Raw genomic sequence first — 25,789 nt, 5'->3', positions numbered from 1 at the left:
AATGAGAGAGATGGGTTTGGCATCATCGATGTGTATGTAAGACACATAGGGAGGGGGAAGCGAGAGAGAGTAAGAAGGGTTGGGCATCAGGGACTGGGGGAGTGTCTGTTGCTCATCAAGGTCTTTGGCTTTTAACCACAGTCCCTCCATGCAGGTTGCCCCAGAAGCCCCGATGCAGCCATCCCTCTGCCGTTCAGGGTTGTAACCGCTGCTCTGTACTGGACACCCCCGGGTTTATTTACCAGCCTCGTCACCATTCGAGATCCTGGGTCTTGCCCATGCTTTAGAGGTTGATGTAGAAGCCATAGCACGATCCCTTATTCTAGTGCACTCTTTGCTTTGACAAAAGCCTTGATTCTTGTGCCTTACTGATACTTTTTAGGTATAGGAATGTCTCTTACACCCCCATACCCCCTCCTGTGCTGGGGAACCCCCCCCAGTCAGTCGGGTTTTCAGGATCTCCACAATGAATATGCAGGAGAGTAAACAGTATGCGCATTTTCTCTCATGCATATTCATTGCGGAGCCTGGGGGTCCTCCAGGCCAGGTCTGGGAAGCCCTGCTCTAGGGGACACACATTACAATCCTTACGCCTGCTCTCATCTGACTTTGGGTGCAGGCCCTGCTCTGGATTCTCTCCAGTTTGTCAATATCCTTTAGGAGCCGGCAACCTCCAGAAATGGAAACCATTCTAGGTGAGAGAAAGAGACTCTGCATGGCAGATCCCAGCTAGGAAGGGAGGAGAGGAGAAGTTGTGCAGTTGCTGGAAGAGGACAAACACTGGTGAGTACTGAAACATGGGGATATTTTATTGAAGATGTAACAGCTAAAAAAAAAAAGGTCTACACTGGTTTCTGAGCACGGCGTCTTCCATTGGAAAAGTTTTCAAGTCTGCCAGGCTTGTGTGGGTCCCGAATCCTCAAAGCCCAAGTAAAGTGGAGTCTGTTGAGAAGCAGCTGGTTCTCTTCTCTCCTGCCCCCTCCTCCCTCACACTCCCTTCTCTGCTCACACCATCTCCTCCGTTCCTCCACCCTCAGTGCATTGTCATGTCCCGTCTTCCAGCCCCACTGTTATCACACCCTCGAGTCACCTCCCCCATCCCCACAGTCTCTACCTCCCTATCACAGGACCTCCTCTACTGCAGCTGCGCTCTCGCACTCTCACCCATCCCTATTACACCCTTATCCCATCCTCCAGCATTCCCAAAGGCAAATCACACCACATTCTCCATTGCTCTTTCACACAATCTCATCCATTCCCAACGCCTCCTCAACAACATCTTTCACCTACTACTGCACTCTCACGCAACCTCCTCCACGGCAAACACACGATAATCCATCTCAGTCACACCCTCACACCACCCTTTTCCTCCATCAATAACACACCCTCAGACTTCCTCCTCCTCCGTCCACACCACCACCTCACTCCTCCTCCTTCATTCCCCAAGCACCCTCTTACACTCCTACTGCACATTAACACGAGCTCCTCCACACCTTTATACCACCTCTTGCCTTTCCAATTCCCCATCCCCTTCCCGCCACAACCACACTCTCGCACCCCCCTCTCCAACCCCAATGCACCCTCACACTTCCTCCATCTTTACCACACCCTTATACCGCCTTGCCCACGCCCACATTGCCTCCTTCACCCCCCCCCAACCCCTTACATAGCCTCCCGCACCCCCCCAGCACAATCCTCGCCTTTCCCTCTACACCGTTTCTTGTGCCATCCGGTATTCATAGACGCTGCCTCTCTCCGCGAAGCACTTCTCCGATTCCCGCTTCTCGCCACTCTGCTCATGTGGGCGGGCGTCTGACCCATCGCTCGTGCCAAATCCACCACCTCCGGGGGTCTGCAGGCAGAACACGTCCTACGAGCAGGAGGAGGAGAGAGGGTAAGAGGTAAGTACACAGGCTCACACCAGCCCCAGGCGCCATGAAAGATCTTGGAGGAAGCACGAGTCTAATGAGACTGCACGGTGAATATAAAAGACAGCACATAATGAGAACAGGAGGCACCATTTTACAACTTTACTGAACACCTCGTTAAGTCATCCAGCTGACTTATTTAGATCGGTTCAACGTGTGCTTGATCGTCCATGGCAAAATATGGCTGTTTGTAATTTTTCTGCCACTGAATTTGCTGATTTTTTTAAAAATTAAAATGGATAATATTGGGAAACAACTTGGGCCTATCGATCTGCCCACGGAGTTAAGAAGGATGGTTCAGAGTCCTTGGGATTCCTTTGAAGATATAGGAACATTGGAATTTGAGAAAGCTCTTGGCACAGTGAACAATTCTTATTGTATTTTGGATCCATATCCACTTTCTCTACTCTATGTATTGCGTGAAGAAATTGGTAATACTGTTGTTTCTTTGATTAATCTTTCATTGCGATCAGGGGGTGGCTTCATTGAGGTTTAAACAATCTAGCATTCACCCTAAATAATCTACCTCACAATCAATTATCAAGCTATCGTCCTATCTCAAACCTTTATTCCATGGTAAGTTATTGGAAATGGTCATTTTCTCTCAATCAGATCTTGCACCCTTGTCAATGTGGTTTTAGGCCACATCATAGGACTGAGACGCTTCTTAGATCAGTTTCTGATTTCTCGCTAGTCTTTAGATAAGGACGGGGCGGTAATAGGTCTGTTTTTAGACGCAGCATCGGCATTTGACACTGTTTCCCATCCCATTCTGCTTCAGAGGTTGGAACATATTGGGATAGCCGGGACAGTTCTTCGGTGGTTTCATTCTTATTTTGACTCGCGTCGTTAACAGGTGAATAGTCTGATTGGATTTCTGTTTCAAATGGGGTTCCTCAGGGTTCTATCCTGGCTGTTTCGCTTTTTAATATCTATATATGCAGCCTCTTTGTTCCCTGTTAGACTATCTTCAGGTGACTTTCAAGATGTTTGCAGATGATTTGCAATTATATTTTGTGGTAAATGGTGACCTTAATATGGTTTTGAATAAGATCGATACTTGTATTCAGGCGATTACTAATGGGATGGTAAGTAATCACCTGATATTAAACTTACAGAAGACAGAACTGATCTTTTTTTCAAGGCAAACTGATTTCTTGGACTCAATCTGACTTTGAAATTGTTCGATGTTATTGCTCCATTTAAGGAGTCACTTCGAAATCTGGCGGTTATCTTAGATAGTTTGTCATTTCGTCAACATTTTCAAAATATTTTGAAAGCTGGTTATTACAAATTACGACTCCTAACGTCTTTAAAGTTTGTCTTGAATCAGGTCGATTTTAGAAGAATTGTTCATGCCTTTGTGGTTAGTACTTTAGATTACTGTAATTCATTGTTCATCAGTCTTCCCGGATGCAGATTGCGGGCCTTGCAGGATTTACAGAATTCTGCAGCTCATTTGATAGTTGGTTATCTTCGTTGTGAACATATTCGTCCTTTTTTAAAAGAACTTCATTGGTTACCAACCGAGTACTGAACCCAGTTCAAGATTGTTATGTTGGTATATAAATGCTTGAAGTCCGATGCACCAAGTTATTTATCAAATCTTTTACAGTCCTATATTCCCAAGCGAAAAGTTGCTAGTTATCCCTACGAATAAAATGGTACTTCTAAATGAAATCTGTCAAAGATCTCTTTCTGTTTCTGGTTCGATACTGTGGAATGCTTTGTTACCCAATTTGCGCTTGATTGATGACCTGAAACAGTTTAGGAGGTTACGTAAGGCTGAACTGACAGGCATTTGATATATTGTGATTTATGATGTTGTGCTTGCTGTATGATAATAATGTATGTTATTGTATTGCTAAAGATGGTTTTTATTCTGTTTTATTTGTATTAAATTACTTTTTGTATGTTAATGATGTAATCCATTTAGCACATAATATAAACATAATATAAGACTTTTAAATAAATCAATCAATCAAAGCAGGCCAGCTTTCGTAAACTGAGCCCCTTTTCTAACCCCTGGAGTCTCAGAGCGCCTTTGCTAGAGAACTAGGACCTTCTGCTATAGCAGACCTTCCTCAAACGGTTTGAGGTGAAACAGCAGGCCCTGTCCAAAACAAGAACAGGGGAGAGGGGGCTACCAAACTATCTGCAGGCCACTGAGCAACACTTTGTGAGAGATCTGGGCTGGCAGCCTGCACGAGCCCACAGATGGCCTCTGGCATGGGTGGCACTACAGTGGTGGGGCTCGCAGCTCTCCAGAGTGGCAGTTTCAGGCAGTGACACCCAACCTCCACTCTGTGTAAGTCATCAACTACTTTGGTTTTCAGAGCATCCACAAAGGATAATTGGTTCTTACCTGCTAATTTTCGTTCCTGGAATACCACAGATCAGTCCAGACAAGTGGGTTTATTCATCCCTACCAGCAGATGGAGGCAGAGAGCAAAACCTTGAGGCACTGCTACATAACCGAGAGTGCCACCTGCAGTCCCTCAGTATTGACCTGTACCCAAGCCAAGATGTCGAAGCCCAGACTCCAAGGATCTCCCCCTCTAAAGCGAGCTGGGGAACAAGTTGGAACTCCCAACCAAACCGACCCCTGAACTAGAGCCAAGAGAAAAGGAATTTTCGAGTCTTTACCAACTGAACTATATACAGTTTTATTCTGCAGCACAAAACTTAAATTCTGCATCACCAGCAGCCTCCAGAATCAGGAGAGGTCTTTCAAAAAATAATCATAATGGTCCTGGATTCTGGACTGATCTGTGGGATTCCAGGAATTAAAATTAGCAGGTAAGAACCAAATGTCCTTTCCTGTTCATATCCCAGGTCAGTCCAGACAAGTGGGATGTACCCAAGCCCCTCAAACCTGGATGGGATCCTGAAAGACTTGCCCGCAGTACATTCTCACCAAAGGAGCCCTCCTCTGGGGCCCTGACATCCAAACGGTAATGTCTAGTAAAAGTGTGCAAAGAGGACCACATGCCTGCCCGACAAATCTCCTGCGGCGACACTGACACTCTGCCTAGGAGGCTGCCTGTCCCCTAATAGAATGCGCATATAATCCCTCAGGGATAGACCGACCTTTACTAATATAGGCCGAAACTATCACCTCCTTCAACCAATGAGCAATTGTACTCTTAGTCATTTTACAACAGTTCTTTGGTCCATTGAATAACACAAAAAGATGGTCCGATGTCCAAAAACCATTAGTTACCTTGAGATACTGGAGGAGAACCTGACGCACATCCAAAAGATGAAGCTAAATTTCTCTCTTTTCTTTTTTTAAACTATCAGACTGTAGATTTGCACCTCCACCATCTGCTGGAGACAAAGAAATATTGAGGGATTGCAGGTGGCACTCTCGGTTATGTAGCAGTGCCTCAAAGCTTTGTTCTCTGCCTCCACTTGCTGGTGGGGATGGATACACCCACTTTTCTGGCCTGATCTTGGGTATGAACAGGAATGAATATTCATGAGAAAGAGCTGCATACACTTGGTCTGTGAACGGCATGACGTTTCATACTTTAGTTAATCTGTTAGTGGTCTGTGAGTTCCAGAGTTGGCGGCTGATGGGTTTCAGCAGCTTCCGGTGGCCCCGAGTAATCCACTTGATCCAACCATGGACTGGTGGCACACGTGATCCCTGCTGCATGCCCGTGGGTTGGTCTGACCTCAAATATCAGGATTAGATAACACACACAGACACGAAAGGGCCATGAAGGATTGTCCTCTGACGTTTCCTCTTTGTACCCACCAGATCCAAGGAACCAGCAGAAGGGAAGGATACCCAGAGGTGGGCAAAGGAGAAGGACACCCAACAGCCAAAGCAGGAGAGGAGAATTGTTGCAGATGTTTGGTGAAGCTCCAGCTGCTTGCCTGCTCTTGCTAATTTTGGGTGAACCCGGCAGGGTTTCCCTGGGAGCGGTCACATGCTTCCACTGCTCTGCTACCACGTTTGTTTGGTGGATAACGCCTGATTCTGGGCATTGCACTGGGCTTTAAGGGACCACACAAAACCTTTTGGTTGGGGGGGAGGGGGTGATGTAGTGGGGAATAAAATTTCCTCAGGTGCAAAGTAACATAGCTGACGGCAGAAAAAAAGAAAAACAGCCACCAGCCCAGTCATTTCCTGTCTGCACGGCTAAGGATATATCCCAGCTGCTGACCATACAGCGTCACAGCCTGCAAGATATCGCTTCTTATCCAAGTCAATGTTTACTGTCTTCCTCCCCTGTTCTACCTTCTTCTGGATAGCTGGGCATGCGAGCGCCCTATTTAGTTCACACCCAGAAATTCCTCCCCTCCCGTGTCTAACCAGAAGGTCAAGGTCCCACGACAGCCACCAATACCGGCAACACCAGAACATCCCTCCTCCTCAGTCCACAAGGCCTTTGTAGATGCAATCCCACTAACCTTGTTGGCATGAGGCGTGGGTAGCCTGCCAGACAGACCTGATTACAGGAGCACTTTTATTTACACTAGAATTGCTCATTCTTACTGTACTAAGGGCTTGCCCTAGAGACCCAGCTGCCAGAAACACCCGACTGCGTGGATACTTGTGTTTCCGCTAGGACTTCTAACATTTCACAGTACCCACATTGACATTCCTTCTGCCGGCTCCAACACTCACTGATGAATCACTTGAGTAGGGCACCTTAGTCATGTGTTACCGACTCAGAGTTATCCACTCTCCCTATGACTGAGCAGGTGGGTGGGATGGTTAGAAATCAACACAAAACAAGGCTCTTACCCCAGGGTGGATGGAAACCGATGTCTTTCCTCCTAGGTTGATGGTTTGCCCGTCCCTTCGAAGGAGAAGGTTGAGGCCTGGAGCCCCGGCCTCTCCCCCTGAGCAGGAAGAGAAAGGAAGGGTCCCAGTTATCTTCCCGAGGAGAACATGAAACTAAGCAAGCAGCAGATGGAGCAGGTTTAAGCGAGCAATCAGCAAAGGAGCTGGTGAGAGGAGGGAGCGGGTAAGAGAAGTGATCAGATAAGGGGAGAGAAAGGTTAGTTAGCACATAGACAAAGAGCAAAACAGGACAGAGTGAGAAAGTAAGCAAGCGTGCACATAAGGAGTGAACTGGGGAGAGTGAGCAGGTAAGAGAACTGATCAGAGAAGGGGTAAAACAAAGGAACAGATAAGAAACTGGAGAGAGCGGGTTAATGAGTGTGTAGAGGAGGAGCAAATGGATCAGAGTGAGCAGGGGGATAAGGGGGAAAGACAAAGGAGCAGATAACAGAAAGAAGTGAGATGGTAAGCAAAGCACACAGACAAGCAGCACACAGGACAGAGTGAGCAGGTAAGCGACATGCAGAAGAGGAAGAGCAGGAACGCGAGCACAGAGAAAGGCAATCAAAATGGTGTGGGGTCTGCACCGGAAGACCTAAATACGTATACCCCGGAGGAAAAGAGAGACCTTCAAATACCTGAAAGGTATTATTGATGCACAAGAATCACAATTTTTCCAGTGGAAAGGAAGCGGCAGAACTAGGGGGTCATGATATGAAATCCAAGGGGAAGAGTCGGGAACAAGGTCAGGAAATATTTCTTCATGGAAGGGATGATGGATGCATGTTGTGCCCTTCCCGAAGAGGCGGTGAAGTCGAGAACGGTAATGGACTTCATCGCCCCCCCCCCCCCCAAACCAGAGAGGCTGGCATCCGTGGTCACTACCATCCATTCGGGCTTTTCCCGATCCATCCCTTTCTCAAGATTGTGCCCAAGACGGCCACCACGAGAAACTGGAACTGGCATCCTCCGGCAACAGCAAAGGAAACTGAAATTCCTCCAAAAGCGGATTCCAACGGGATAACAGCGCATGTGAGCGAAGGCCCATGGAACCAACTCCAGCACAGAAGCCATGGAACCCAGGAACTGCAAATAATCCCAGACCCTAGGAACCGCCAGACGCATCAGCCGAAGGATCTGACTCTGCAACATGACTTACCCGCTCTGCAGTCAGAAACACCTTCTCCATCCGGGTATCAAAGCGTGCCCTCAGATAGTCCAACAACTGGTTCGACTTTAAAAGGAAAATTATTCCTTACCTGCTAATTTTCGTTCCTGCAGTACCACGGATCAGTCCAGACCGCTGGGTTTTGCCTCCCTTCCAGCAGATGGAGACAGAGAAAAACTTGAAGGGCAGCCCCTCTTAACCTGGTGTGCCTCCTGCATCTCTTCAATATTAACACCTACTTTCTCTGTACGTACCCAGATCAGTCCAGACTGCTGGGATGTACCAAAGCCCCCTTTTCAGGGTGGGACCTTGAGAGTCCTGCTCGAATGACATTGCTCCCAAAATCGTTGACGTCCGGTGCCTGGACGTGCAATTGGTAGTGCCGTGCAAAAGTGTGCAGAGACTTCCAGGTCGGCGCCCTGCAAATTTCTTGAGGCGAAACCAACAGGCTCTCTGCCCAGGAAGTCGCTTGAGAACGAGTCCAATGTGCCTTCAATCCATCAGGAACAGGCCAGTCGCTACCAATGTAAGCTGAAGCTATGGCCTCTTTCAACCAACGGGCTATGGTCGCTTTAGAAGCGTTATGACCCCTTGGCGCCGCTTCACAAGACAAACAAATGATCTGAAACTCTAAAGGGATTCATGACCGCCAGATACTGCAATAGAACCCTCTTAATATTCAGATGCCTCAACTGCCTAGCGTGAGGCGCATCCGGCTCGAGGTTCGGAAAGACCGGGAGTTCCACTGACTGATTCAGGTGTAACACTGATACAACCTTGGGCAAAAAGGAGGGAACTGTTCTAAGTGACACTCCTGAGTCGGATATGCGCAGAAAAGGCTCCCTGCATGACAGGGCTTGAAGCTCCGATACCCTCCGTGCAGAACATATCGTTATCGAAAACACCGCATTCAGAGTGAGATCCTTCAAGGTTGCCTTCCTAAGGGGTTGAAAAGGAGCCTCACATAAAACCCTTACCATCAAATTAAGGTTCCAGGATGGACATACTTGCCGGATTGGCGGATTCAAATGCTTCGTGCCCCTGAGGAAGTGCACCACACCTGGGTATGCTGAAAGAGCAGTTCCATGAACTTTTCCTCTGAGGCACCCCAATGCCGCCACTTGCACCCGGAAAGAATTAAAGGACAATCCTTTTCCTAAGCCTTTCTGCAAAACCCCCAAGATCTGCACCTCCGAGGCCTGACAGGGAAGAACCCCTTGCTCACAACACCAGGACTTGAAGACTCTCCAAACTCGACTATAGGTTAAAGAAGTGGAAGGCTTCCGAGCTCGAAGCAGCGTGGTAATCACATCCTCTGGATAGACCTTCTTTCTTAATTGCTGCCATTCAAAAGCCAGGCCGCTAGACAAAAGCAATCCACCTGGTCGAAAAATATAGGGCCTTGTCGAAGAAGACTGGGAAGCTGGCCCAACTGCAGGAAGTCATCCACTGCCAGATTCACTAGATCCGCAAACAAGGGCCTCCGGAGCCACTCCAGGGCTACCAAGATGACCATCCCGGGATGAACCTCTATTCTGCGGAGAATCTTGCCTATCAATGGCCACGGAGGAAACGCATAAAGGAGAACATCGGTCGGCCACAGCAGGACCAACGCGTCAATCCCTTTCTCTCCTTAATCTCTTCTGTGACTGAAGAAGCGAGGCACCTTGGCATTCTCGTGAGTCACCATCAAGTCCAGATGGGGAAGACCCCACCTGCAAGAGACCAGGGTCATTGCTTCATCTGGGAGCTCCCACTCTTCGGGGTCCAGACATTGGCGACTCAGGAAATCCACTTGCACATTGTCCTTTCCTGCGATGTGCGAGGCTGCCAGCAAGGAGAGATGTTGCTCCGCTCAGGCCATGAGCTGCTCTGCTTCCGCCGCTAACGGACGACTCTTGGTATCCCCTTAATGATTGATGTAAGCCACCGTCGTTGCATTGTCGGATAAGACTCTTACCACTCTGTTGCGTAGTAGGGGCAGGAAATTCTGCAGCGCCAGACGGACCGCCTTTGTCTCCAGGCGATTGATGGACCAAGTCACCTCCTCTGGCGACCACTGGCCATGAACCGCTCGAGACTGACACTGCTCCCCCCATCCGGAGATGCTGGCATCTGTGGTCACAACTATCCATTGCAGCACCTCGAGGTCCACGCCACGATTCAGGTGATCCGGGATAAGCCACCACCCAAGACTGGACCTGGCAGATTCTGTGAGTGGTAAGGGAACCTGAAATTCTTCCAACCTCGGATCCCAGCGGGAAAAGTAATGCTCTCTGCAATGGCCTCATATGAGCAAAGACCCATGGGACCACCTCCAGGGTGGACGCCATGGAAAAGAGGACCTGCAAATAGTCCCAGACCTTGGGGAGAGGAGCCGACAATAGGTGACGGACTTGATGCATTAACTTGCTGCTCCGTTCCTCCTGAAGGAACACTTTGCCCACTCGTGTGTCGAACCTGGCCCCTAGGAAGTCCAGAACCTGAGTCGGCAGAAGGTGACTGATTGACAACCCAACCGAGGGATTCCAGAAGGCACATGACCCTGGCGATTGAGGACTTGCAGAGGGCTCTCAACTTTACCCAGATGAGCCAATAGTCCAGGTATGGGTGAACCAGCACCCCCTCCCTTCTGAGAGCTGCTGCCACCACCACCATTACCTTGGTGAATGTGCGAGGGGCAGAAACTGCTGGTGCTCCTTTCGGATGGGGATATGGAGGTTCGCTTCCGTGAGATCCAGGGAAGCTAAGAACTCCCCACTGTGTTCTGCCGCAATGACAGAGCTTAGAATCTCCATCCGGAAATGCGGCACTGAGGACTTTGTTCACCTTCTTCAGGTCCAAGATGGGCCTATAAGAACCTTTTTTCTTCAGGACCACAAAATAGATGGAACATCCCCCAGTCTTCCACTCCGCTCTGGGAACAGAACGATGGCCCTAGGCACTGCAGGTGGTGAAGGGTCTGCCCAACGATCTCTGCCTTCAACTGCAAGCCGCATGGAGAGACCAGGAATAGGTCCGGGAGAGGGCGAGCAAATTCTAACTTGTAACCATGTTTTATGATATTTAATACCCACTGGTCGTGCCCATGCCTCATAGAAACGGGATAGCCGACCGCTTATCCTTGGAATCGAGGGATGGGCCAACTGAATCTCATTGTGAAGACTTAGATCCCAGGAGTGCTGACCGACCCAATCTTGCAAAGGTCTGCGGCCTTGAAAGGAATGAGACCAAAACTGGGACCTCCCCGGAGACTGTCTATGATTTGAAGACGGAGGTTTGCTTTGCCGGTAGCATCTCTGCCCTCGAAAACGGGAGCGGGTCAGGAAAAAACCTTTAGAGGGTTTTGGTCTATCCTCCGGAAGTTTGTGCACCTTGTTATTGCCCAGGGACTTAATGAGCTCTCCAAATCTTCACCAAGGAGGAATTTGCCCTTGAAAGGAAGAGCGCTCAACTGGGCTTTAGAAGAAATGTCCGCTGACCAGTTGTGCAATCACAATAGCCTACTTGCCGCCACGGCGGACACCATCGTCTTGGAGGAAGTATGGAGAAGATCATATAAGGGGTCAGCCCCAGATGCCACAGCCGCCTCCAGGCATTCCGCCTGCGCTGATTCCTGAGGTAGAAGGCCTTGGGTACTCAGCAACTGCTGAACCCAGCGGAGACCTGCTTGGAGCATAAAGCTACTGCAGACAGCAGCCCGGATACCGAGCGCCGAAACCTCAAATATCCGTTTCAGATGTACTTCCAGTTTCCTATCCTGGAGATCCTTCAACGCCACTGCACCCGCTACGGGGATCGTGGTCCGCTTTGTCACCAGCGACACAGAGGCATCCACCTTAGGGAATTTCAAAAACTCTAAGGTCTCTTTGGACAAGGGATACAGCTTGTCCATAGCCTGGCCTCCTCGGAGGCCTGATTCCAGAACATATTAACTGCTGCACCATGGGATGAAAAGGAAACATCTAGACCGACCCCTGCAGGCCAGCCAGGACCGGATCCACTGAGCCCTGGGGGTAGGTAACTCTTGAGGCAACTACACACAGAGCTCCGATAACACTAGAGATTAGCAGGTCCAACTCTTCCCTATGGAACAAACGAATGACCTTTGGGTCATCCCCCTCCAAGGGTGAGGTCTTCTCTGGCTCATCATTGGCATTCACCCTGGAGAAAGGCTGAGGAGCCGAAGGGGGGGGGGGGGGGTGTCCGGCGATTTGACGGGATCGACCTGCCCCGGGCCCCTGTCTCCTAAGGGATTAGAGCTCCACAGCTGCTTGACTCAAAGGGACACTTGAGGGCCCTGGTGCCTAGGGACCTTCTTGGGGGCCCCTCTGTCTGAACCTGAGAAGAACCGCCCCCGTTATGGGACTGAGTAGCTAGGAACGCCTTGTGCATTAAAAGCACAAAGTCCAGAGAAAAGGAGGCTAGGGCTGGCCCCGCCCTTACCAAGAGCCCTCAGGACTGCCATGTGCCAGAGACAAGTCGGGAGGGAAATCCCTTCCCCCCGTCTGAGCATCAGAGAAAGTTTTCAAAATGGCCGCAGTTTCTACACTCAGCAGGGATGGGTCAGCCCTCGCCTTGTGGTCGGCTGATCGCTTGCCTGCACCGCGGAATTGCGATTCAGACGCCGGTCTCTCCCCCAATGTGCCCTACCCGCTGGGGAGACAATGCAGACAAAGCACCGTGCGGGAGAGCCGTGATGCAGACTCCCCGCACTCCACACTATGCGTCAGACACGGCAAACAAACAAACTTGGGGGGGGGGGGGCGGATCGAACTCCCGATAGTACCGAAGGTGGTTAACACAGCCCCGGAGCTCCCCAGCGGCAAGAGAGGGTACCGAATCTGACCTCCACGGCGCCGAAGTGCTGCCGCACTCCTGCCTTTGGTTTTTTTTTCCAGGCCACGGGAAATCTATTAAAGGAGAAGGCTGACAAACCTGTCTGAATCCGGGATATGACCAAGGTGGAGGGACCAGACTACCAGTATCACCCCAGATGCCTCACCAGACCAAGGAGCCACGTGGAGCAACCAGCCCCAGCTCCACATGACATGCGACCAGGAGGGATAGCCCCACTAGGGCCTGCCTACCCCTGGGAAGTATGTCCCTGAAAAAGCTTGCTTGATCTGAGAACTAAAATCAACTTTTTTTTTTGTAAATGAAGAAATTGTCAAAGACCGCAGGTTTTACACCACTTCCATCTGCTGGAGACAGAGAAATAGTGAAGAGATGCAGGAGGCACACGAGGTTAAGAGGGGATGCTCTTCAAGTTTTTCTCTGTCTCCATCTGCTGGAAGGGAGGCAAAACTCAGCAGTCTGGACTGATCCGGGTACGTACAGGGAATGGCTCTTGCCAGATTCGTCACCCAGCCCAATGAATCCAGGAGCTGCTGGACCCGCTAGACTGAGTGACAGCACTCCATTTCCGACTAATCGTCCAGGTACAGGAACACCAGGATACCTTCCTTCCTGAGCACTGCCGCCACTACCACCAATCACCTTTGTGAACGTGCGCAGCACAGCCGCCAACCCAAAGGGAAGAGCGCGAAATTGGAAATGCTCTCCCTGGACCCTGAACCTCAGGAACCACTGGTGTCCGGCCCAAACAGGAATATGGAGATAAACTTCTGACACGTGCAATGACGCCAGAAACTCCCCTTTGCGCACCACCGCTATCACCGTGCTCAATGTCTCCATCCGAAAACCTAGCACCCGGAGGACAGCATTGACCTTCTGCGGATTTAGAATGGGACATAAAGTCCCCTCCTTTTTGGGCATCACAAAAAACACGGAGTATCGACCCTGCCCCCTCTCCAGAGTAGCACTGGAACAATGGCGTGCAGAAGCTGTAGCCATTGTAACATCTCCCGCACCGCCTCTCGCTTGACCCAGGAGACGAAGTGGGAGATTACAAAGGCGTCTCTGAGTGGACAACAACATTTTCCAAGGCATAGCCATCTCACACCACCTCCAGGACTTGCTGGTCCGACGTGATCTTGGTCCACTCCTCGTAAAAGAGGGGCAGCCTCCCTCCAAAAGCCTCTGGAGAGGAGCAGACTAGTCCACCTTCAATGACCAATCTCACTTCCGCCTCCCCCTTGGGGCCTACAGTCCCTCGAAGGCCTACATTGAGCTGGAAAGGCCTGTTTGCCCGAAATCAGTTTTGTTTGGTTTTTTCGCACCTCCGGCCCAGAGCTCCTGTTAGTGCGAAACCGCCTCGCTTCTCGGAACTGAGCTCGCGGGGGAAAACCACTTCTTGGGGGTTTTCTTGTCCTCAGGCAACATATTACCCTTCAACTCCCCTGATTGCTTCATGAGCTGCTGCAAATCCTCTCCAAATAGCCACTTTCCCTTGAAGGGGAGGTTAGACAGCTGCACATCCGTCAACTAATTTCGTAGCCATTGGAGTCTCCTTGCAGTTACCGCCGAGACATTATCTCTGGCGGAAGTCCAGATCATGTCGTACTAAGCATCAGCCACAGAGGCCACTCCCACCTCCAAGCAGGTTGCCCTCGCTGCCTCAGCCACAGTCCCTTACCGCTTGCCATGTGCCTTCTGCACCCAGCACACACGGGCTCTCGGCATCAAACGTCCGCACACCTTGATCGGCTTGAAGACTCCAAGCCGAAAGCTCAAACAGTCTTTGAGCAGGATCTCCGGTTTCCAAGCCTGGACATCCTTTAGAGCTGCCGCTCCGGCTACCGGAATGGATGTTTTCTTAGTGACCGCCGACACAGCTGCGTCCATCTTGGGAACTCTCCAGGACTCAAAGATCTGCTCCGGCCAGGGGTATAACTTCGAAATAGCTCTCGCTACCTCCAGGCCCACCTTGGGAGATTCCCCATCACGATCTACCAGCTTCATCATTGCTATCGGCAACAGAAAGGCCTTAGGGGTATCCTTAATCCCCCCCCAGGACCGGGTCATTATCCGAGTCCTCCCAGGTTTATTGTGGCAAGGGATATAGCTCTGGCTACCTTCAGGCCCGCTACGGGAGACTCCCACTCCCGATCCACTAAGTTCTTCATCTTCTTAGGTAAAGAAAAAAAACTGCCTTAGGAGGCCCCCGCAATCCCTCCAGGACCGGGTTCACCCCCTAAGCTTCCAACACCTGGGGAAACCAGCGGTCCTAAGTCCTCCCTGTGGAAAACCGAACTACCCGAGGGCAGTCACCCTCAGCAGTCGGGACTTCATCCAAAAGGATCCACTAAATCACTGACCGGGTGCCTGTCCACCCCCACCACAGAATCCTGCTGCTGATCGGGCCCATCCGACTCGTCTGACATGTCCCCGTCCTCAGCCGTGGACAGTCTCAGCCCAAGCCCACCTGCTTCCCCCCCCCCCCAAGGCTTTTTAGTCACAAGGGGTTTCCTGGGAAGTGGCCACCTGGATCCTGCTTCTTCTCAGCCAAATAGACCTTGTGAAGAAGCAGGACAAGATCTGCTGCAAACTGCTCCGAATCTGAAGAGGCCCTAATTTGAATAATTTTTTTTTAGTGAATCGCGCGCACAGGAGAGAGTGGCCTGTGCGGGCCCGCTCTCCCGCGAATTTTACTGTATCGGCCTGATAGTTAATATGCCCAGCAAGCTGCTTAGGGTGAAACGGACACTCTCTTGCAGTTTCATATCATTACCCCATGTTCTACAACTTCCTTTCCGTTCTTGTGCATCATTAACACCTTTCGGGCATCTGAAGGTCTGTATCATATCTTCCCTGCACCTCCTCTCCTCCAGGGGAGACATATTCAGGCCCTTCAGCCGCTCCTCCTAGGTCTTCCAGTGCAGACCTCACACCATTTCTGTCTCCTTTCTCTGGAGGAGAAGAGAAAGACATGCACAGGGTGCAGGAGGAATGAGGGTGGGTAGGAGGAGAGGAAGAGACAGGCACAGGGTGCAGGAGGAATGAGGGAGGGTAGGAGGAGAGGAAGAGACAGGCACAGGGTGCAGGAGGAATGAGGGCGGGTAGGAGGAGAGGAAGAGACAGGCACAGGGTGCAGGAGGAATGAGGGCCGGTAGGAGGAGAGGAAGAGACAGGCACAGGGTGCAGGAGGAATGAGGGCCGGTAGGAGGAGAGGAAGAGACAGGCACAGGGTGCAGGAGGAATGAGGGCCGGTAGGAGGAGAGGAAGAGACAGGCACAGGGTGCAGGAGGAATGAGGGAGGTTAGGAGGAGAGGAAGAGATTGGCACAGGGTGCAGGAGGAATGAGGGAGGTTAGGAGGAGAGGAAGAGATTGGCACAGGGTGCAGGAGGAATGAGGGAGGGTAGGAGGAGAGGAAGAGACAGGCACAGGGTGCAGGAGGAATGAGGGAGGGTAGGAGGAGAGGAAGAGACAGGCACAGGGTGCAGGAGGAATGAGGGAGGGTAGGAGGAGAGGAAGAGACGGGCACAAGGTGCAGGAGGAATGAGGGCCGGTAGGAGGAGAGGAAGAGACAGGCACAGGGTGCAGGAGGAATGAGGGTGGGTAGGAGGAGAGGAAGAGACAGGCACAGGGTGCAGGAGGAATGAGGGAGGGTAGGAGGAAAGGAAGAGACAGGCACAGGGTGCAGGAGGAATGAGGGAGGGTAGGAGGAGAGGAAGAGACGGGCACAAGGTGCAGGAGGAATGAGGGAGGGTAGGAGGAGAGGAAGAGACAGGCACAGGGTGCAGGAGGAATGAGGGAGGGTAGGAGGAGAGGAAGAGACAGGCACAGGGTGCAGGAGGAATGAGGGAGGGTAGGAGGAGAGGAAGAGACGGGCACAAGGTGCAGGAGGAATGAGGGCCGGTAGGAGGAGAGGAAGAGACAGGCACAGGGTGCAGGAGGAATGAGGGTGGGTAGGAGGAGAGGAAGAGACAGGCACAGGGTGCAGGAGGAATGAGGGAGGGTAGGAGGAGAGGAAGAGACAGGCACAGGGTGCAGGAGGAATGAGGGAGGGTAGGAGGAGAGGAAGAGACGGGCACAAGGTGCAGGAGGAATGAGGGAGGTTAGGAGGAGAGGAAGAGACAGGCACAGGGTGCAGGAGGAGGAGCAGCGAGGGCGTTTGCAGCTCTTACCATTCATCCCATAGGGACGAAACGCTCGTCGCTCGGTCAGGACAGACAGAACGACCTCCTCTCGGAACTGCAGCTCCCGGATGACTCCGTCTCCGCCACGGAAACGCCCTTTCCCGCCCGTGCCGGGGCGCAGCTGGAAGCGCTTCAGGATGACGGGGTACCTGGGAAGGACACGGCGCCGTCAGAGTCACTGCTTGGGCTCGCGTTAGCACCTCAGCGGCCCGTGGCACCAGGGGTAGCACCTTTAATGTACAGCAGGAATGAGCAGCGTGCGTCTGCCAGCGCAAGCCGTCACACGCATGAGTGCACACCACTGAATAACTCGACTCACGCTCACAGGGCCCCGGTCCTTGTCAACTGTGGGCACAGTCCCCTCCTCCCCCTTTCCCCTGGTGTTAACGGGAAGGTCCGAAGCTGCTCCGCTCCAGGTGCCCCGGGCCCTCTGATGACTGCAGCGAAGGGAGGGCGTGTCAGTCAACCCAGCCACCCGATTGGCCGAGGCTCACAAAGGAAAGAATCCTCTCCCTGCCAGCCAGAGCCACGCCTACAGAACTGCAATGCATTGTGGGGATGCAAATGCTGACTTGGCTGGCACCAGTCGCCGCAGTGGGTTATAACGAAGCTTTTGGGTCACTATTATACACGGGGGGGCGGGGGGATACTACTCTTCATATAACCCGAGAAGCTGGGCCACTGTGGTTCCACCTGTTAATATGTTCAGGCTACAGAAACGTTACACGCGCACAACTGAAGCCCACATCAGACAAGTCCATTTTCAAAAGCTAGGAGCCGAGTGGGGTGGCGAAGTGAACAAAATCCCCACCCACACTCCCTCCCGAAATGTAAACCCCCCAACTCCCACCCTCCAGAGCTCACCTTACCTTAACCTGGATCCCGAAATGTAAACCCCCCCAACTCCCACCCTCCAGAGCTCACCTTACCTTAACCTGGATCCCACATTGGGGACGGGAGCACCTTCGCACCTGTCCCGGTCTGCACCATTTTCCAAATTGGTGTCGACCTGACCTTCCCCAGCCATGTGACTAGGGTAAGGTCTGAGGATCCAGTTACATGGCTAGGGAAAGGTCAGGTCGGCGCCATTTTGGAAACTGGCACCAACCGGGACAGGTGTGAAGGTGCCCGATGCGGGATCCAGCTTAAGGTAAGGTGGGCTTACTTTTGGGGAAGTCGGGGTCGCCTCAACAGGTGGCCTTGGGTTGAAATGGGGGTCAGCACTGACCCCTGCTCAACCGCCCCATTTGGCTGCTTTATTTTTTTTTCTGTCGCCTTAAATGTGCGGCGGGAGCCTTGGGACTCGTGTTAGGGTCTCAGGCCTCATGTCATACATCTAACGCTTCCCCAGAAGGTGGTGTCATCTTATTGCGGCTGACCACCTTCTTGGTCGACTGCAATAAAATATTAGCATCAAATTGCTTATTAATGACCTTCCTTGCATGCATTTGTATTATTTATGCCTGCAAAGAAGGTCATTGTGAAGGGAGGGTATCTTGGCAGGGAGATACAAAATACTGAGTATATAATCACTACGATAGTATGCTATCGCATGATATAAAGGAAAATTGGTTCCTACCTGCTAATTTTGTTCCTGTAGTACCACAGATCAGTCCAGACTCCTGGGTTTTGCCTCCCTGCCAGCAGATGGAGACAGAGAAAGTTTCACAGACTCTGTACATAACCCGGGGTGCCACCTGCAGTCCCTCAGTATTGACCTGTACCCAAGCCAAGATGACAGCAACAACCATAAATTTCTAAGCAAGCTTCTAAGCAAACTTGCTCCCCTCCAATGAGCCAGAAGAAGGTGAAGTTGCTCAAAAAAACAATAGAAAACTCGTTTCCCAATTTTAACATAAATGATCAGCATTGAAAACCTCCAACAACTCTGCACTATATACAAAGCAACAGTACGAGCGGCAGACTCTCCCCCCAGTAAATGGGCAGGTCTCTGGACTGATCTGTAGTACTACAGAAATGAAAATTAACAGGTAAGAACCAATTTTCCTTTCCCTGTGTGTACCCAGATCAGTCCAGCATCCTGGGATGTACCTAAGCTCCCCTTAACTCGGGTGGGACCTGTTGACTTCTGCTTGTAGAACACTCTCACTAAAGCACGTGGAAGCCGGAGCCCCAACATCCAAGTGATATTGCCCACTTTTGCTAGACATTAACTTCCCAGAAGCTCCCCCCCCCTCGAAATTTAATGTGGAGACACCTGCTGTGATTCAGCACAGGAAGTCGCCTGAGAACACGTCAAGTGTGCCCCTAAAACACACAGCAGCAGGCGCCCTTAGAAATGTAAGTCGACTCGATCGCTTCCTTCAGCCACCGCACAACTGTAGCCTTAGACGACTTATTTCTCTTCTCTGGACCACTCCACAGTACAAAGAGGTGATATGATCTACAAAGAGGTGATGCGATCTACAGAAATCATAATTGACCTTTAGATACCTCAATAATGCATGCATCCGATCTAAGAGCCCAAGCTCCCCTGCATGAGGCGTAGAGGAATCCAAATCCATAAAAGCTGGAAGCTCTACTATCTGACTAAGATGGAATGCAGAGACTACCTCATGCAGAAAAGAAGGCACCGTGCATAAAGATACCCTGAATCAGACATCTGTAGGAAGGGATCTCAACATGATAATGCCTGGAGCTCAGAAATTCTCCTGGCTGAACAAATAGCTACCAAGAAAACCACTTTAAGAGTCAAGTCCTTAACCATAACTCTCTTTAATGGTTCAAACCGAGCCTCACACAATCCTCTAAGGACTAGATTCAGATTCCAAGATGGACAAATGTTCCGCACCTGAGAACACAAATTTCTTAGCTCCCTGGAAGAACCATAAAACACCTGGATGTGCGGACAGAGGATACCCTTGTACCTTATCCTGGAGATAACCCAATATCGCTATCTGGACACAGAGAGCATTAGAGGCCAGTCCCTTGACCAGAACCTTTCTGTAGAAAAGCCAAAATATGTGACACCGTAGCTTGAACAAACTGAGGCTACACACTGTCAAAAAGACAATGGGAAAACTCCTTTCCCAACAGTAGAGCAGGACTCGAAGATCCCCCAAATTCGCACATATGTCAAGGATATAGAAGGAAATAACCTCTTCAGAATACCCCTCCACCTTAGTTGTCTCCTCTCAGAAGCAAAACTGCAAGACAAATGAGCCACCTGGCCCAAAAATATTGGGCCCTGGTGGAAAACAGTCAACCGATGTCTGAACTTCAGGGGCCCGTCTATGGCCATGTTGATCAGATCTGGGAAGCATGGTCGATGTGGCCTCTCTGGAGTTACTAGGATCCCGTTGCCAGAATATTTCTCTATCTGCCGTAATCCTTTGTCCAACAGAGGCCATGGGAAGAAAGCAAAGAAGAATTTCTCAAGTCCATAGCAGCATCAGAGCATTGATGCCTTGGTATTCTCTTTGGTCGGGATATCTCTATCTTCCATGAATGAGACACATTGCTGCCTTCAACAGCTCCCATTCCCCAGGAGTCTAACTTTCTCCAACCTATAAAATCCACCTGAATGTTGTTCATTCTGGCAATGTGAGATGCTGCCAGCTGCTCCAAGTGCCCTTTAGGCCAGAGAATCAACTCATGGGCCTCTTGAGCCGCTGCCTGATTCTTGGTTCCACCTTAATGGTTGACATAGGCCACCTGATAGGATTTGTACTGGATGGCCGTGTAATATTGGCAGACAGGCAAGCAACTTAAAATGCACTGCTCTCGTCACTAACCAACTGAAAGGCCATGATGCCTCCTGTTTCGACCACTGGCCCTGTGCTGATTGATCTTGCCACACCGCCCTCCATCCAGAAAGGCTTGCATCGCAGATGACTATTATCCAATTCGGAATCTCCAGTTCTGCACCACGCTTGAGACTGGGGCAAGTAAGCACCACGAAAGACTTTCCCTGGCTTCCCCTTCTAACGGAAGAGGAAGATGAAAGTCTTCCAATAACGGATTCCAGTGGGAGAAGAGCCCCTTGCAGAGGCCGCATGTGTGTGAACGCCCAATGCATTAATTCCAATGTTGATGCCACAGAACCCAGACCTGTAAATAATCCCATACTCTGGGCACCGAAAGCTCTAGCAGAAGCCTAATCTGACTGCAATTTCAGCAATCTCTCTCCATGAGAAACACTCCGCTAGTGTGTCGAACTGAGCTCCCAGATACTTCAGAGTTTGTAAGAGGACTAAATAGCTCATCGGTAGGTTCACCACCCATCCTAGAGACTTCAAGCACATCGGTACCTTTTGTATTGTCGACAGAGGTCATTTGATTTTGTACGAATAAGCCAGTCATCCAGATACGGATACATCAAACACCCTCCTTTTGCAATGCAGCTTCCCTCACCACCATTATCACACCTTGGTGAAGGTACATGAAGCCACCGCCAGCCGAAGGGAAGGGCTTGAAACCAAAAATGTTCCCTTAGGACCATGACCTCAGGAATCTCTGGTGCTCTAGCCTGATGGCTACGTGCAGATATGCCTCTATCAATATGAGAGATGCCAAGAACTCTCCCTTGCGTATTGCTGCTATGACAGACCTCAGAGTTGGATCTCAGAATTTCCATATGGAAATGAGGAACCTTGAGAGCTGCAATTACCTTCTTTAAATCCAATATTTCTTGAATTGGATACAGGGGAGAAAAGAAACAGGATGCTTAACTTAAAATTGACCTCCGGCCTCACTAAGCGTGTTCAGGGTCCGAAACAACATATTCTGGCCACGCCGAGCGTGTTCAGGGTCTGAGCCAACAAACTAAGCAAGAAATATCTGTGAAAAAAGAGAAATAATCTGAGCAGATTCCAAAACGGTTCTCAATCACATGCAATTTCTCCCTCTTCTAGAAGTGAGAAAGCCAATTCCCCATCGGAATCCTCTGATGTCTCATGATCCACACCCCCTTGAACATTACCAGGGACAGCTTCCCTGCGGCATTTGCCCATCAAGATTGACAAATGGGAGGCTCGAGCACGTGATCCCTACATAGTTGGTTGCTTCTCCTTCGCTGGGTGCCCCTGCAGAAAGGTCTGCAGGCCCTGGAAACATTCCACCCTGGAGGAGGAGGATGGATCTATACCAGAATCCATAGGCCCAACCTTGCTCTCTCCAACCTCTCTCTCTCTCTTAGGGAAGCTTCTGCCCTCGGGAATAAGGGAGGAGGAGAATTGACCCTCGCCTCGACTCCCACTGTACTCCCCCCTCCAGAGACACCATAGGCCAAGGGGTTGACCCAACATGGCAAAATCTGTAGTAGTCAAATTGCTTTGAGCATCTAAACAGCGCTGACAGAAACAGAGAGAGAGTGAGGACTAAATTGCTATCACACTGTGAGCCTCACAGATAGGAAGGTGCTTGGACCTGTTCGTCCCCGGCACCTAGCTCTCCTGAACTTCGGCTCCAAGATCAGATGAGATGAGGCGCATTCAGGGCGGTGTGGCCGTAGGCCCAGGATGTGCACAAATAAACGCTCAAGACTAGGTCACGGTCATACGCACACAAATTAATGCGCAAATACGCTCTCAAGTACCTGTGCAAATATGTACTCAAATCTAGGCCACGGCCTTACACGCCCAGGTCCCAGCACATGCAATCGCCATGCGGTGAGAATGCGCGCACACGCCTACGCATGTCAGAACAGAACCACTGCAGTGGCCTACCACATGGCTAATTAAAGCCTGCCTGTACCTTCAGCGTGTTTAGGCCCAGATCCATTTAACATCCGGCACTGAAAATCATCAGTCTAAAGAGCTTCTCAGGCTTTTGACTGGTCAAGAATCCATGGAGACTGCGGCCAAATGCTAGCATCTCGCTAAACACGTTTTGCGCATAAGCAAATTAAAACTGGAAGACGACCTCTACTCCTCCTCAGTGCAAGTGCCTCTCTAAGACCATAAGAACATAAGAGCATGCCATACTGGGTCAGACCAAGGGTCCATCAAGCCCAGCATCCTGTTTCCAACAGAGGCCAATCCAGGCCATAAGAACCTGGCAAGTACCCAAACACTAAGAAGATCCCATGCTACTGATGCAATTAATAGCAGGTAATGGACTTCTCCTCCAAGAACGTATCCAATCCTTTTTTAAAAACAGCTACACTAACTGCACTAAGCACATCCTCTGGCAACAAATTCCAGAGCTTAATTGCATGTTGAGTGAAAAATAATTTTCTCCAATTAGTTTTAAATGTGCTACTTGCTAACTTCATGGAGTGCCCCCTAGTCCTTCTATTATCCTTTACCTCTGCGGGACAGGGAACTGCCAACAGTAGTTGAGGAGAGGATTCCCCTGCCAAAGCTGCTAGGGAATTGAAAATGGCTGCCATTTCCGCGCTGATGAGGAAAGCCTGAGAGCTAGATCCTGTCACCCGTGAGGCTTGCTCTACCAGTGCGGTTATGCTTGACGCAGACCAAATGCTTTTGCTGCACACACACACAGTTCCTCCCCGCATCTGCAGCACCACCAGCAACTCAACGTCAAGCAGGGGAACAGTCCCTCAGCAGCCAACACCCGGTCTCCTCCGCAGGCAGAGAAGCTGCTAAAAAATCCCATCACTGAGCTCCCCGAGCTGCTGAGGTAGCTTCCCCCCTGGAACCTTGCTGCAGCACAGATTCACTTTTTTTTTTTAAACTCTCCGAGAACAAAAATACATAGAAACCAATACTTTTCCAGGAGCGCAGGCCGCATGGCAGATCAGAACAGGGCCAGACCACTGGCTATATCAGTCTCCTTTTGCCAAACTTTAGCGACCCAGCCCAGGACAAACCATATAAAAGGGATACCTCCCCTGCTCCACTGTCCACCCCACAGACCTCCGGACGGAGCTATTAGAAGGGTCACCAACCCCTCCTGCTCGTTCCATCTCAAGCCAGGGGGATGGCCCCACCAGAACCTCACAACCCTCTGGGAGGATCCAGAAATGTTGTCTTTTAATCTTTCTCCCATCTGCTGGAGACTGAGAAATACAGGGGGGACTGCAGGTGGCACACTGGGTTAGGTACAGTGTCAGTGAAACTTGTCTCTGTCTCCATCTGCTGGCAGGGAGGCAAAACCCAGGAGTCTGGACTGATCTGGGTACGCACAGGGAATGCGCGTTGGAATGTGTGTTACAGGCCCAACATAGCTTGATAGTTTGCACCTGAGGTGATGGAGGATGAAGGTCCTACAGGACCATCAGTGGGAGAGGTGAGATTTGAACCCTGGCTTCCCAGCCCTCTGCTCTAAGCACTAGGCCGTGCCTTTTCTGAACTGGAGTGAATAGGTTCCTAATATGCCCCCGAAAGGCCTCTTCCCTCCCTGCCCTCCCAGAATGCCTATATATATATATATTTTTTAAACACATCATGAACTTACACACTGAGCACAGGAGGATGAAAATCAACTTACACACACGTTGGCAATCTACACGTGACCTACAGATAGGTGCCGACGATGTTTTGGAAAAACGGACTCTACCATCGAGCGGCACATTCCCTACGGCGCGGGAAGTGAAGAGTAGGAGACGTGTTCCTCACTCCAGCTCATGCCGGCGAAGCCAGAGCACCGGGAGGCCAAGTCTGCACAGCGCGAGGGGCGGAGAGGGCATGAACCTCGCGTCCCCAGGACCACGCCAAGCGTGTTGCATCCTCAACGCATCGGGCGCAGCCCGCAGGCTCCCCCGGGCTCCTGCAGCAGCACTGCCTTCTGAAACCCCTTCCCCTCCCCCCACGTACCGTTTCTCCAGGATCTCGGGGTCCGTGATCCGCGTGTTGGTCATGTGGGTGTGAACGCCACTCCGCCCATGCCAGTGAGGCCCTGCCCCGGCGCCTCCGGCCACCGTCTCATAGTAGCCGACCTGCTCGTTCCCAAAAGTGACGTTGTTCATGCAGCCCTGCGGAAAAAAACAGGGCGGCATCAGCAGCCGCTCAAGCTCAGCGCGAAGAGCGCAGGAGGAATTAAGAGCGGTCCAGGACCACAGGGGAAAAAAAAGCACAGCAGGGACGATAACTTTTTTTGGAATATGCCGTGAGGCCACGGGAAAGAGGCAGTGAGCCAGGGGTCCTCAATCAGAGAAAAAAAAGCAGGGTGGGGTGATATTTCCTACCTTCCAGGGCCATATGTAGGGTCAAACGTCCGAAATTAGCAGCAGGGCAGAGGAGATGTCAAGGTCGTCTTGTATGAAAGGCTCTAGGGTGTATCCAACCAGAATCTCTGTAATCTATATATGCACCCTCCACTGTCTAAGCAGGCAAGTGTATTGTATCATATTTATATGATATTGTTCTCTCTTTCCCTTTTTTTTTTTTTATTTCAATATTTTTTTCCACAACATTCAAGGAATTCATCAACCAACCCTCTACACTTGTGAATCAAAATGTCAGGAGGAGAAGAAACCTCAGACAGGGGCCAGCAATGGAGTTAAGACGTAAGACACCAGTGGGGCGGTTTTTTTCAGGACTTTTGGAGCGAATACCGACCCCACTTGGAGATAAGTACTAAATGCATTGCTTTGAAGAAATTATTAAAAGCGAGTTTGTTGAAGCTTGAAGAAGGGATTCTAATGGAAGGGGTTTTTTTTCCCGGCGATGGCAGCCGCTTGCACCATTAAAAGGTCTGCGACATTTAAGGTGCGTTGTCTGAGGTTTTTTTTTTCCCCTCCTATCATTTTAATTCACAAATGTAGAGGGTTGGTCGATGTACTCCACGTTTGCCCAGCGGAGGCCAAGGAACGCTGTCCTTTTGCCTGCAAGCTCTGCACCCACCGCAGCCAGTCCCCGCATGCCCAAGGTCAAAACCTCGAACATCCTCTTTAGGTGGATCAGCAACTTCCGATCCTGAGCAACCTCC

At 50.7% G+C, this 25,789-nt stretch overlaps 1 protein-coding gene across 4 annotated transcripts in view; it reads right to left on the bottom strand.

The window, feature by feature from the left end:
* Positions 1-788: 788 nt before the first annotated feature.
* The window catches only part of OPLAH (5-oxoprolinase, ATP-hydrolysing), a 174,772-nt gene continuing 149,771 nt past the window's right edge, over positions 789-25,789 (bottom strand). For 3 of the 4 annotated variants that reach the window (XM_029586140.1, XM_029586141.1, XM_029586142.1), the window contains exons 24-27: positions 24,676-24,833; positions 16,925-17,085; positions 6,688-6,785; positions 1,709-1,870 (exon numbers count right to left, since the gene is read on the bottom strand). In XM_029586140.1, the coding sequence (XP_029442000.1) occupies positions 1,709-1,870; positions 6,688-6,785; positions 16,925-17,085; positions 24,676-24,833 (579 nt within the window). Of the gene's footprint in view, positions 1,871-6,687; positions 6,786-16,924; positions 17,086-24,675; positions 24,834-25,789 lie in introns of all 4 variants that reach the window. The other variant, XM_029586143.1, reaches the window with a different exon arrangement.

The sequence above is a fragment of the Rhinatrema bivittatum genome, unplaced genomic scaffold (genome assembly GCF_901001135.1).
Source record: "Rhinatrema bivittatum unplaced genomic scaffold, aRhiBiv1.1, whole genome shotgun sequence".
Taxonomy (NCBI): domain Eukaryota; kingdom Metazoa; phylum Chordata; class Amphibia; order Gymnophiona; family Rhinatrematidae; genus Rhinatrema; species Rhinatrema bivittatum.
Note: the sequence above shows the minus strand (reverse complement) of the source record. Positions and strands in the feature narration are given on the sequence as shown.